The sequence below is a fragment of the Ctenopharyngodon idella genome, chromosome 24, assembly GCF_019924925.1.
Source record: "Ctenopharyngodon idella isolate HZGC_01 chromosome 24, HZGC01, whole genome shotgun sequence".
In the NCBI taxonomy this organism is placed as follows: Eukaryota; Metazoa; Chordata; class Actinopteri; order Cypriniformes; family Xenocyprididae; genus Ctenopharyngodon; species Ctenopharyngodon idella.
Window position 1 is genome coordinate 25,016,168 of NC_067243.1, and position 13,202 is coordinate 25,029,369.

A 13,202-nucleotide genomic window follows, 5' to 3' on the forward strand; every position below is an offset into this window, starting at 1 on the left:
TTTTATTACTTTTGTGTTTCGCCTCCCTCCGCCATTTTTACGCTAGCGCGAGAAGCGCATATGCGATAAATGACATCAGAGGAATGTCAGTAGGCTATAATCGATTATGGTCTATTACTGCATTGATGCAGAATCGTCCGCATCGCGATGCATCGTACAAACGATTACTTTCAACACCCCTAGTACACTATGTACCTTTTGGTGCGATAGCAGTTAATAAATAAAACTGCATGCTTCTTGAAGAAGAACATTGTAGCTGGAGCTACTTCTCTCTGTTTGTGTCTATGACGAATCACGCCGGAACTTTGCTGCTCCGCAGCAGTTCTCGTTCCGCACAGTCTGAAATAGTGTTAGTCCGAATATAAACATTTATTATAGGTGTTCATACTGTAGTGATTCAGGATAAGACGAGATGAATTCATGAAGTACTCGCTCATTATGGAAATTTTGTACAATTTGAACAAAAAAAGTTACATAGTGTACCTTTAACTACAAAAAGAGATTAATTGCAATTAAATATTTCAATAAATTTAAAAGCTTTACAGTAAAAGCAGATCACTTAGATTACTGTTACTACCTTTATTATTAGCTCCTCCCATCTACTCCACCCCTGTCACCTTGGAGACATTGTCATCAGTTTCCATGGAGAGAATGAAGGTTCAGCTGCTGCAGAAACAGTCAGAGCTCACAGCAACAATTCAAGCCTTTGAGGAATTTAAGGAGGTCAACAAGTATGTTCATGTCACATTCATGTATCTCTTCCCAAATGCATTCGGAGTCCTTGGTGGCTATAAATTTGATCATCCTGACCAGCATGTGAACATTATACTCTTCAGAAAACAGGTAGCTGAGCTGGAATCTGAGAAACGCTATCTGGAGAAGTCCAACAAACATCTTGAGAAGATCCTAGATGCCACTAAAGCCCACAGCAAACAGGAAGTGTGTCAGCTTAACAAGATTCATGCTGAGACCATTAAGGTAGAGTGACTTTAAGTTGGTCTGTTTTAAAATGATTTCAAATGTAAATGTCTTATTGAATGACTGCTGCTGCTCCTCAGATCTTGACTACGCCCACAAAAGGATATAACCTGCGAAATCGACTGGTGCCGCTGTGTAGCCCAGACCATCTGAATGGACATGCCGAGGACCTCGATGTTGATGATATCCAGAGTGAACCACCACCCCCGGAGATGAATGAGCTGGCCTGTGAAGCGCTCACTGAGGAGCTCAAGCAAATGCAGGTGCTCAGAAAGAACCATACTTTTTCTTCTGTTTTAAGAGCTGTTTTGCAAAGTTTCAAAGCAGCACACCATCAAATTACTGTACATCAAATTACTTTTTTTTTTTTTTTTTTTTTTTTTTTGCATTTTCAAAAAGATCCCTTGTCTTACTGTATGGAAATTGTTAGGGCTGTCACTAAATGATTATTTTGGTAATCATGTAATCATTATTTTGACGATTAATTGAGTAATCATATTTTTGTGGTAATACAAAAAGACCTAAGCAAACAATATTCAATTCATATAACACCCAGGTCTTTAACTGTAGAGCAGTGGTTCCCAGCCTTTTTTACGCCAAGGCCCTCCTCCTCACTGAATCAATACTGCATGCATCCCCCCCCCCTTTTTTTTTTTTTTTAATTGACGAAAAAATTTTGTATTGTAGTGTTATTACTTTTCAACCCCATTTTATTATTTCTTTAAAGAAGAAACTCAAGATAGAAACCTTCAGTGTTCTTTTGTGAAAACATACTTTGCAGACATTCTTTGCAACTTAAAAGTATTTACTCTGCTCAGTAATACAGTAACTTATTCACATAAGCACAAGTCAACCTGCCATACCAAGGGAGAGGTATCTCAAGAGAATTACGAATTTGGTATCTCAAGACCACAGGGAGATACCAAAGGACTGAATTTAAATATGCGGATCCATTCAAAATTATACATACATAACACCACTGATCCTCTCAAACTTCTCCAAAACACGCTTGTTTGGCGAGCATCAGTTATAAAACACTCACAGTACATTAATTTTGACAACTATGCGAATATTTTTAACTGTGTTCATGCAGAAATATGATGATCAGTGAGTCGAGAGAGCAAATGTGTGGTTTGTTTGCGCATAATAACAGACTCGCGCATGCCTAATGTACGACTCCTGTAATCTTCTTTACCTTAATTACAATCGTCATCCATCAAAACCTTTTTAGCGACACTGGTTTTCTTTTTCCAACTGAGAGAGTTTGCGTTTTAAGTCACCGTTCAGTCTGTATTTCACAGCAGCACGATGAGAAATGGCCTGGGCTGATCCGAAACAATCACAGAATACCTACGAGAGAGGTGGTGCCTTGTTTTAAATGTATTTTTTAAATTATTTTTTCTTTTTTAATGCAACGTATTAATAATTAAATTAATGAATCATATGAATATATTTAAATTAATTTTAAAGTTATTTCGTGGCCCCCCTGGAGGATCACAGAGGACCCCTAGTGGGCCGCAGCCCACAGGTTGAAAACCACTGCTGTAGAGGATGAAGTAACAGTACATCCTTCTAAGAGATTCTGTGTACAGGTTTTTGGTCCAATAAGTAATACCTCAGTCATATCTGAATTTAACAGAAGAAAATTACAGGTAATCCAATGTTTTATATCTTTAAGACACTCTGCCTTCTTAGATAATTTGGAGATTTCATCTGGTCATGTTGAAATATATAACTGAGTATCATCTGCATAACAGTGGAAACTAATTCCATGTTTTCTTATATTACCAAGTGTAAGTATGTATATTGGAAACAACAGAGGGTCTAACGTAGATCCTTGCGGCACCCCATAATATACTGATGTTATCTTAGATTTTTCCCCATTTAAAAAGACAAAATAGTGACCGTCTGATAGGTACGCTATAAACCATCTCAGTGCCTGTCCCTGAATACAAGTGCTAAGATCAAGTAAAACTAGTACTGAGATACAGCCTTGGTCAGAAGCGTAGTTTATAATAGTAATAGTAACAATAGCCTTTAAAATGATTTAATATACATATACAAGGAGTCAATGTTTGGTTCAAATAAAGTATCAAAATCAAGTAATCATTTTTTTTTTTTTTTTTTTTTTTTTTTTTTTAGAACACTGTTAAAATACATAATATAATATACATAATATAAAAAGTCAACTTATGTACATTACATATTATAGTTAGTAAATGCCTGCAGAGGGCGCCAACGGCCTGGTGATTGTTGTTACACTTCACAGTCGATTAAACCCCTTGTTTAATATTGGCCAAACAACATTTAATTCAAATGTTACCTTAATCTTTAATATTTGGCCATTTCTTTACAATAGAAATGCTACAGCCACTGTAATTTCTTGAACAAGAATATGTGGACATCAAAACATGAACTCAGAGCAAGGGTTTAAATTTTTATTTTGAAATCACGCTTTATAAATGATTTACCTTACAAATTTGATGAAATGGTGCACATTGCGTTCCCAGATGAACATTATAAACAACCCAAACTCACAGCATATGGACTTTGATATGCACTCCACACATGTAAATGATAACAGTTCATGTGGAGTAGTGTTACTGTGAACGGAGCCGCTCTGAGATGCACGTAACCTGCATACATGTAAATAATTAAAAGCACATATATTAAACACACAGGGCATATATTTATTTACTTGCAGCCTTTTTGAATTCACAATAGCACTATGCTATTGTATGATTTTAAATGGTTTTAATACATCAAGCAGCCTTAGAAACGGTCTAATAATGCGGTTCATGGATTCTCATTAGTGGAATGCGCCACTTCTGGTATTTTGCCAGTTATTCAACATGGGTAAATTGCAATCGAGGATTTTTTTATTTGTTTTTTTAAATCGAGTACTTAAATTTAACTGAAGAATTGTGACCGCCCTAGAAATCGTCAGTGCATGTTCTCTAGAAAAACGTTTTCATAATATTGCAGAAAATTGATCACTTGATTTGATAACTAAAATGAATATCTTCTGATGTCCAATTTGTAGATTGTAGCAATCTGTTTAAACTTTCTTTTTGGTTTGGTTTTAGGAACAGACTCTTCGTGTTCAGGGCCTGTTAGATGAGGAGGAAGCAAAGAACAGGAAACTGCTTCAGCAAATCAGCAAGCTGGAAGAACAGGTTACCATAGGCACTGAGAAGTCCAGTCGCACAGAGGAGGTGTGTTTGTAATAGTGTTCAGTTTTTCTGGTGTTCTGATTCCTGTGTGTATGATGGGTTGAATGATGCTCTCTAACTGTAGATGTTCAGTGCGGAGCGGCACTCCCTGCTGGAAAAACAGGATCATCTGCAGGAGAAAATCCAGACACTGGAACAACAGCTGGAAGATAAGAAGAGAGAGATGGATGGTGAGTCCTGAGTTGTTCAGATGCTCAGCTCCTTGTCACATGGGTTCCCAAATTTTTTTTTTTACCCTGGGACCCACCTTGATGAAATAATTATGCATTGGCGTGGAACTTGCAGTTCAGTGAGTGAGTCTTAAGTTGATTTAGTAGCCAATATGACGGATTCTGTGAGTTCATACAAAACTTAACCTCTTTTAGGCTCCTAAAATGAACCAAGTGTACAAAAGAATCAGTCTGTGATTGCTGTGATCTCTCTGCAGTGCTGCAGGTGGAGGTGCGAGATCTGCGTGTTGTCTTGCAGTCCTCTGATAAAGAGCTGGAGAGCACACGGACAGAACTGCAGCAGCAGAAAGCAGAACACGAGAGCGAGACGACACAGCTGTCCAAGAGCCTGATCAGCACACAGCTGCAGTTGGACACCGTCAAGTACAAACATACTCGCACATCACATACACTACCAGCCAAAAGTTTGGACGCATTAGTATATATAATTGAAATAGAGGAATTATGCAGTGAATTAACCAAATCAAAACTATCCAAAAGTTTCTTCAAAACAGCCAGTGTTAGTTTAATTTTATTTTAAAGGGGACCTTTTATGTAAAATTCACTTTTATAAGGTGTTTGAACATCGATGTGTGTCCACAGTGTGTGAGAACAACCAGCCTATAATGGTAAAAATCCACTCACTCATTTTTTTAATAATTCCCATAAATCAAAAGCAGTCTCTTCAAACGAGCTGAAGAAAATTGAGTAAAGTCTTATATGTTTGCGCCAATCATTTTGCACCGGACTGCTTCTCAAACAAGGATTTTTTCAATGACTCTGGTTTGAACATATAAAGGCCCCGATATACTTCAAGCAAAGTTCTTTTTCGTTCTTCGTTTAGGGGTAAAACGAAGTTCGAAATACGCGAGCAGCGATATATTATAATCGAACATCTGACGCCACCCACATTGCTGAGAGCGGCGTTTAGATGAATATGTAAATATGTGCTGTGCGCTTTCCTCTCAGTAACAAAATAAACACAACAAAAAAGAGACAACAGCAAGCATTTTTATAGAGAGCATTTATAGAAAGCACAAAGCATCTGATCATAACAACATCGGTGTGTTATAGCACAAGCTCTGTAAATTAGCACTCCAGTCACGTCACATTAATTTATATAGCACTTTATTCAATAGATTGCTTAAAAGCAATCAGCTTTACAGTATCAAACATGAAAAGCAGTGTCAGTGCCTCATTCATCAGAAGTACAACTTCATTGCGTGTTCGTTTTCACCCGCGGTTTTCTTACCTCAACGAACTCAAGTAATGAAATGAGTCCGAGAGAAGGGTTCCACGTGAAAGAAGGCGGAGCCTCAGTGCACACCTCCTATTACATTATCGTCACGGACCAATGGTAGTACGAAGGTGTTTTGCGGCTGGAGCGAACTTTTCCTGAAAGTTTGCTTTGGCAAGCCATTTCGAACTCCCAAAAAGAACTTCGTTTTGGCCTGATTTTGTTCGAAATGACGTCACATCAGTTTGTTCTTCAGTTTCGTTTGAAGTATATCGGGGACTTAAGGCTGAACACCACTATTGACAGTTTCTGACGTTTTCGGTGCGTGAGATTGTCCTGTTTTGTTGTTGCCAGTATGCCGGAGCATGAGCTCTTGAAGCTCCGCCCTCTTCTGAAAAGGCAGCTGCTCATTTGCATTTAAAGGGACACAAAAATGGTGTGTTTTTGTTCACCCCCCATTTTTTTGACATGCTATAAACATTATCTTTGGGGTATTTTGAGCTAAAACTTCACATACACTCTCTGGGGACATCAGAGACTTATTTTACATCTTGTAAAAAGGGGCATAATAGGTCCCCTTTAAGCTGAAGCTTTTAGATCAAAAGGTTTCAAACTTTTGACTGGTATTGTAAAAATAGAACTAATACATGCTCTATAGAAACTATCTTTCTGAGAGTTTAATTAAACTCTGTGTAAATTGTATATCACCTTAAGACTAGAAAGGTACTCAGTAACCTGTCTGTCTCTGAGGTTTTGAATGATACTCGGTGTAACCCATCTCTCTTAAATTAGATCACAGACTGTAAAACAAAAGCAGCTATACATTCTCATGTGTTAAAAGTCTCATGTATTCTGTGTGAGGGGGAAAAAAAATAGTAAGTATGATATTATATAGTAAAAGGGTTGTTGCCACAGTCAAAACAATTTGCTTTAATTTGGCATTCTACTAAGTTTTTTTGGGGTGGTGCTCAGTGCCCCTCTTAAGTGTTTCATTTGTAGATGATTTTCAACCGATATGGTGACAATTCAAGATTGCTGGCAGATTTACTTTTATTTGATTTTAAATATAACTTTGTTATTAAGATTACATTAATATTAAGATTAAGGTTACTTTGTGTAAAATCCCTTTTTTTTTTAAATTCAAAAACAGGCTGTGTAGATAAGGATTTATAACTACTATAACTTTTCAGATTATGGTTTTCTTTCCATAACATTTTGTAACCTGTCTGTCTGTCTCAGAAAACATTTATACCAAGTATATATTGTCTGTCTGGTTATACTGAGCATCATCCTAATCTGTCTGTCTGTCTCAGGTTGGAGTGGGAGCAGGTGTTGGAAAAACAGCGTGTTCTTCAGGATACGTATGACACATTGCAGGCTGAGTTTCAGTTCGAGTTGGATCAGCACACACAGCAGATGGAGCTCAAGAGCCAAGAGTGTTCAGAAATGCAAACCAAGATTAATGTCAGTATTCATTCACACACTCAAGCAGTTTTGTTTTTCACTTAAGGGCATTTCACACTGTGCCTAACCCCGGGATATTGCCGTTCTAAACACCGCTTTTAACCCCATGTAGAGGAACATTTCACACTTGTAATGCTGCTTTTAACCTGGGGTTATGAAACCCTGTCCTGGAGCAAGATTAGCACTGCTTTTCCACTCCTAACTCTTGCATGTTAAGGCTTGGCATCAGACACCCAATTGCGTGCCTCACTCACGTATGTCGGACAGTCACACAAACACCGCTTGTTGTATAAAAAGTAGTTTGTGCATTTGAGGGGAAAAATGTCAAATGGTAACAGAAATTGTGTCAACTGGAGATTTATTCTTACCTTTTATAGTCTGAAAAAGACTACTCATGATAAAACTTGATATTATATATTGCTGAATGTGCTATGAAGATGTGCAGCGCTAGAGCCTTTATGAACAGTGTGAAAAGTCTTATGAATACCCAGGATTTAACCCAGAGTAAATTGTGACCAGTGTGAAACGTGAAGCAATCTAACCCAGGATTAATCAGGGTTAACTATTTCAAGTGTGAAAAACCCTATACTGTTCCTGTTTATTATACAGGTTTATTAGTGGTTCAAACATGCTTGGTTGAGGTTTTTTTTTTTTTTTTTTTTTTGGTCTGTATTGGTTAATTTATTTTTTTATTTTTTTTATTGTGTAGCTATTATCAAGGCATTAATTTTATATTATGGTTTTGTTTGTAGGAGTTGCTGCATACTCTTCAGGAGGAGAAAGAGCAGAACAAAACTGTGAGATCCCAGCTGACCGCACACCAAGAAAGTGTGTCCAAGTAAGTGAGAGAGAGACACAAACATCTGTCAAAACCCCTTAATACTTGATGTATTTGATATTGGTATTAGATATTATAGAGAAAGTGTATATAAGGTACTTGTTGATGTAACTCTAAATAATTATAGTTTTGTTGTTTTCCTCCATCATGTCTTGCATGCATACAGTGAACCCAAAAGTATTTAAACACTTAAGTCACACTTAATAAGCAGAACGTTATTTAATGTATTTTGTATTAAAACCAAATATCAACGCAAGTTGGGTTCATTTTAAAGAGTTACTTTTTAATCATTTCACACTTTTTTTTTTTTTTTTTAAACCCTCTGGTGATGTTATCAGCCTCATATTTGGAGCACAACTTGTTTAAATGTATATAGTTTTAGAGTAAAATGTGTTTTAGAAAAAATATATTTCATATAAAATTAAAAAATAGTATTTTTATGCGTTGTTCATAATAATAAATTTAAACTTTTATAATTTTTTTTAGTTTCTCTCTTTTTTAACCCTTTTCACTTCAGCAAAAATCTGCCAAGTGTCTTCTTTTAAAAAGAGACAACTTAAGTCTGTGCTCCAAAGCATTCAAGATTTACAAGTTTATTTTGAGCATTTTTCTATGCTCAAAGTGATTAACAGGTATCATAACTATTCCATAAATATAATTTAAAATCCCCTAAAAATGTATGTATTAAATTCAAAAACATTATCGAACTAAAATATATTGCATTCTTTTCATTGAAATAAAAAATCAGTCAAAAATCATGCTGCTACTTGAGTAGCACCTGAGGGTTAAATGGTTAAACAACAGGTAGATTTTTACTTATAGATCTTTTGTCATTTCAAAGCAGCTTTCCAAAGATGTATTTCAATGTGCTTATGGGAAATATGTTTTTACCAATCTGGCACTTCTCAAATGTCAGTGGATCATATCTAAATACTTATGGAGACACGTGTGTGTGTGTGTGTGTGTGTGTGTGTGTAGAGAGTGAGAGACAGAGAGAAATCAATGCACATATTATTTGCATTATGCGCACCTGTGGAAGTTTTGATGTTGAGTGTTTATTTCAGAGAGCTTGTGCAGTCTGTAGAAGAGAATTCCTCACTGAAGAAACACATCACTGACCTGACCAACAAAAATCAACAACTGGTACGTGTGTCCGTTAACAATTTTAGTCTTTTGTGATTTGTAATTTGCATGATGATGTTCTGATGCTGCATGGCATGACCTCTACATGTCTGTTTGGTTGTGATGTGTCTGTGCAGTGTGACGAGATCAGTGGCCTACAGCAGACTGTGTGTTCAGCCAACACGACTATCAACAGCCTCAAGCAGAAGATTGAACAGGACAAAGTAAGAATGCAATACACCGATCAAAAAGCAGGAATCTTTCACTCACTGTATAAATGTCTGTTAAAATAAATAAAAATGATAAAGGTTTACAGTATGGCTAGGATTGCAGGTTTACATTGGATAACATTAGTTTATGCTTTGGGTGTCAAGAACTAATAAATGCTATAATATGTATGAAATGCTATTACTATATGGTAAATGATTATAAATTAATATTAATGTTAACATACAACATGTTTAATGTCAATGCAAATATGGAATGTAGTAAATGTAGAAATGAACATTAATGGAACATGACAATGCACTTAATTGTCAGTACAATACTCAGATTTACACTATGAAATTGGCTGGAAAATCTTATGATTTCTGTCATTAGGTTAAATACTGAAAATAGCATTATTTGTGCAATCAATTGGTTACTCAGTATCTAAATATACTGTAACTGTCTTTACATTTTTTTTAATACGTATTCAAGATCTATTGTGAAAATGAGTCAAGTTAACATTTCATCTGTAATTCTTATTTTAACTTATGTTTTAATGGAAAACAAGACTAAAATTAACTGAATAACAATAGGATTTCATTTTTCCTCAGTGCTATGACATGGCTAGGGTTTAACTGTGTGTTTGTGTGTAGGATGTGGTACTGGAGTTTATGCAGGAGACCAGAGATCTTCGGAGTGAGGTGGCTGAGAAAGATCAGACTGTGTGTTTGTTGCGAGGAGAGATCTCTGACATCACTGTGAGTTGCCCTATCTATACACTACATGCTTATAATGCTTTAGGTAGGTTATATTGATATCCTGAGTGTTGTACCTGCAGGCCAAGTACAGCACGGTTTGTACTGAGAAAGAGCAGATGAAGGAGAACATCACACAAATGCAGAATGAACTACAGGAGCTACGAGAAGCTTCAGAGAGGCGTCTTGCTTCTGACCGTGTAGAGGTATGTGTGTTACTGGGTTTATGTTTTGAGCTTTTGTCAAAAGCCTAAACTGAAGTGTATGTCACAGCTGGAGCTGCTGCAGGAAGACCTGTCCTATGCTACAGATGAGGTGGAGAGACTCAGTAAGGTGGTGGAGGAACAGGCAGCTTTATTGGAGAATTCTAGGACCCTGAACACAGAGAAAGAGAACAAAATTAACACCCTTGAGGAACAGGTACTGCCACTTCTGCCTCAATTCATGCTGCAGTTTTTAAATCAAATATGTAAGAGTTAATGTAGAGTCTGTCTGTCGGTCATTATCAATGGCTCTCTGCAAATACTTGATTCTGATTGATCAATTGTGGTATTCTGCAGTCAAATATTTTTGAATAATGATCTCTAAACTAGTGGTTCTCAACTGCTGTTCTCATCTACCGAAGCAATGCATGTTTGTACGAAAAATATTCATATTTATACCTTTTATAAACTATAATATCTGGCTTCTAGTAATGGCTATACATAAGTCTAGTTTCGGTCAAAGAGTAACCTCTGACCCGTTGCATGGCGTATTGACATACGCGGAAATGCAGAGGATAGAGCAAAACAGAACAGGTCACGAATTAGAAGTCTAAAATGAGAATTTTTAAATAGAAATGTCAGAGGATTTCGATATAAGAAAAGAGGAGCTTCAGTTTGTTGCCCAGCCCTATTTGTTTAACTACTATTTTTCTACTATCACCTAAGCTTACGCTACGTCAATAAATAAAAAAATCAAACGATACCCAACCCTGGTTTCAAAATAGTTCTGATGTGTTGTAGACTAGCAGGCAAACAATGTGAAATCCAAATAATAAAATGCAATATATATTCAAGTATAGGTAGGTTAATAGTATTTATCAACTTTTAAAAGGGTGGAGAAAACACTTCCCATATCAAATGGGAATATCTCACTCCCATATTTCTTCAGTATTTTTCTGCAAATTCATGTCGCTTAGTGGGCTTTCACACTGGGCATGTTTGCTACGGTCTGAATTCAAGTGCAGTTGTTTCCGGTGCACACTTAACTTGATTCTATCATCATCACAAATGTGCACAGTGCATGACAGAGAACAGGACGCTGGTCAATATATTCTGTTTTTGATAATTTGGTGCTATTATGCACAGCTGAGTGAACAACACTCGTTTACTGTATGTGTGTCGCGGCTTTCTGCTGCTTGCAAACAGACTCTTTTGAGGAGACTGGATTGTGAGCCATTCATTTGCCGCTTTGATTGGACTCACTATGCGCGATTGCGATTACTCTCACTCGTATCCAAGGTAAATCATCAACACTATCATCCCTTACATGTGTTTTGTTGAGCTAATGATTTCGTCATCACTAAAATGCATGCGCAGGTTACTTTACTTCCAGAACAAGTGCGCTCCAGAGTCCCAGTTGCTTTCACATTCATATGAATTACGCCACTCAGGCCACCTCCTACAGGTAGTCTTGGGTTCGGTACCATGGTGCGTTCCCGGGTATATATAATAGCTTTCACATTACCAATTTTTCATGCGAACCGTGCCCCATTTCAAACCAAACTGCCAGTGTGAAAGCACCCTTAGTACTAGCTAGTTAAATCAGACAAATGTCAACAGTATGCATGAAAAGAGAAAATCAGAATGATTTTTGGTGCAAACATGTTCACAGGTGAAACAGCTGAATGATCAGATTAACCTTCTGAGAGTGAGAGAATCTGTCAATCAACCTCCAGATGCTGCCACACCCAAAGGAAAAATACAGGTGTGTGTGTGTGTGTGTGAGAAAGAGTGCTTTCACTTGATTGTGTGACAAAGGCTTCATCTTTAAATTAACTCTTTCGTCACAATGTCTGTTTTTTTCAGACACCCCAAACCCCCTGTGGCTTTGGCTCGAGTCTCTCTCAGGTGCTGGAGTGCCAAGAGAGAGAGCTGGAGAGTCGACGCTCTTCCATGATCACCATGGAAGTTCTGCTGCAGGAACTCAACGCAGAGCGCACAGCCAAGAACCAAGAGATCGACAGATTAAAGGTGATGCTCACACACACAAACACAAGCAGGTCCCACTTCAGTTACAGGGTGAATCTCACAGATTATTATATAATAAATATGTTTGCCTGTGCATCTGTAGGCCCAGCTCAATGAAAAAGAGATTGTGCGAATGGAGATTCAAACGCTGTTGGATAAGTTTTACACCGCCCAGAATCGGCAACAGCAGAGCAGCTGTGCGCAAGAGTAAGAATGATTCACTCCTACACTCGTTCATACATGCGTGTTCTTTCTATGAAATAATCCCTTTGCTTTGTCTTTATAGAGATGTGATGGAGGCCACACACATTTCTGTGCTTAGAGAACTACAAGAAGAGAGGAAAGTGAAAGTATGTCAAGGCAAGATCTAAAACATCTATATATGAATTAGATTAGCTCAACCCTCTGGAGTCTAGACTGCTTCCAATAATTTGGGACAATGATGTGACGCTATAATTTTATTTAAAGATATAAATATACTTGACATGTACATTGTTTTTGAATAATTCAGTGGTTCAGAGTCTGTTTTTTTTTTTTTTTTTTTTTCCACTCATATCATGCTTGTATCACTGTTATGGTAGGTAGTCAACCAAAATGTCTATTACCACCGCGAGACACCGTTAAAAACAATACAGTCTCATGTGACACTCATTTGCAAAATAAATTGGCACAAAGGGATGGTTTGCAAAAATGTTCAGTAAGGCTGTAATTGTGACTTTTTTACTTGTAAATGAGGATAAAATAATGAAATAAATTACTGGTAGTAATAATAATAATAGTAATATAGTATTATAAAATGTAATAGGGATGCACGTTACCACTTTTGCCTGAACAAATCTGATACTGATACCTTCATTTTTAGTACTTGCCAATACCAAGTACCGATACCTGTATTTTCATTGCATTTTTTAATTTGTTAAAATATTGG

At 37.0% G+C, this 13,202-nt stretch overlaps 1 protein-coding gene across 2 annotated transcripts in view; it reads left to right on the forward strand.

Moving 5' to 3' along the window:
• kif15 (kinesin family member 15) overlaps positions 1-13,202 on the forward strand; it is a 33,555-nt gene that overhangs the window by 12,753 nt on the left and 7,600 nt on the right. For both annotated transcript variants that reach the window (XM_051884629.1, XM_051884630.1), the window contains exons 15-31: positions 590-731; positions 837-978; positions 1,059-1,241; positions 4,065-4,193; positions 4,276-4,381; positions 4,639-4,804; positions 6,971-7,121; positions 7,874-7,959; positions 9,024-9,102; positions 9,219-9,305; positions 9,942-10,046; positions 10,127-10,249; positions 10,317-10,463; positions 11,919-12,011; positions 12,113-12,277; positions 12,378-12,481; positions 12,561-12,624. In XM_051884629.1, coding sequence (XP_051740589.1) covers positions 590-731; positions 837-978; positions 1,059-1,241; positions 4,065-4,193; positions 4,276-4,381; positions 4,639-4,804; positions 6,971-7,121; positions 7,874-7,959; positions 9,024-9,102; positions 9,219-9,305; positions 9,942-10,046; positions 10,127-10,249; positions 10,317-10,463; positions 11,919-12,011; positions 12,113-12,277; positions 12,378-12,481; positions 12,561-12,624 — 2,072 coding nt within the window. The remainder of the gene's footprint in view (positions 1-589; positions 732-836; positions 979-1,058; positions 1,242-4,064; positions 4,194-4,275; positions 4,382-4,638; positions 4,805-6,970; positions 7,122-7,873; positions 7,960-9,023; positions 9,103-9,218; positions 9,306-9,941; positions 10,047-10,126; positions 10,250-10,316; positions 10,464-11,918; positions 12,012-12,112; positions 12,278-12,377; positions 12,482-12,560; positions 12,625-13,202) is intronic.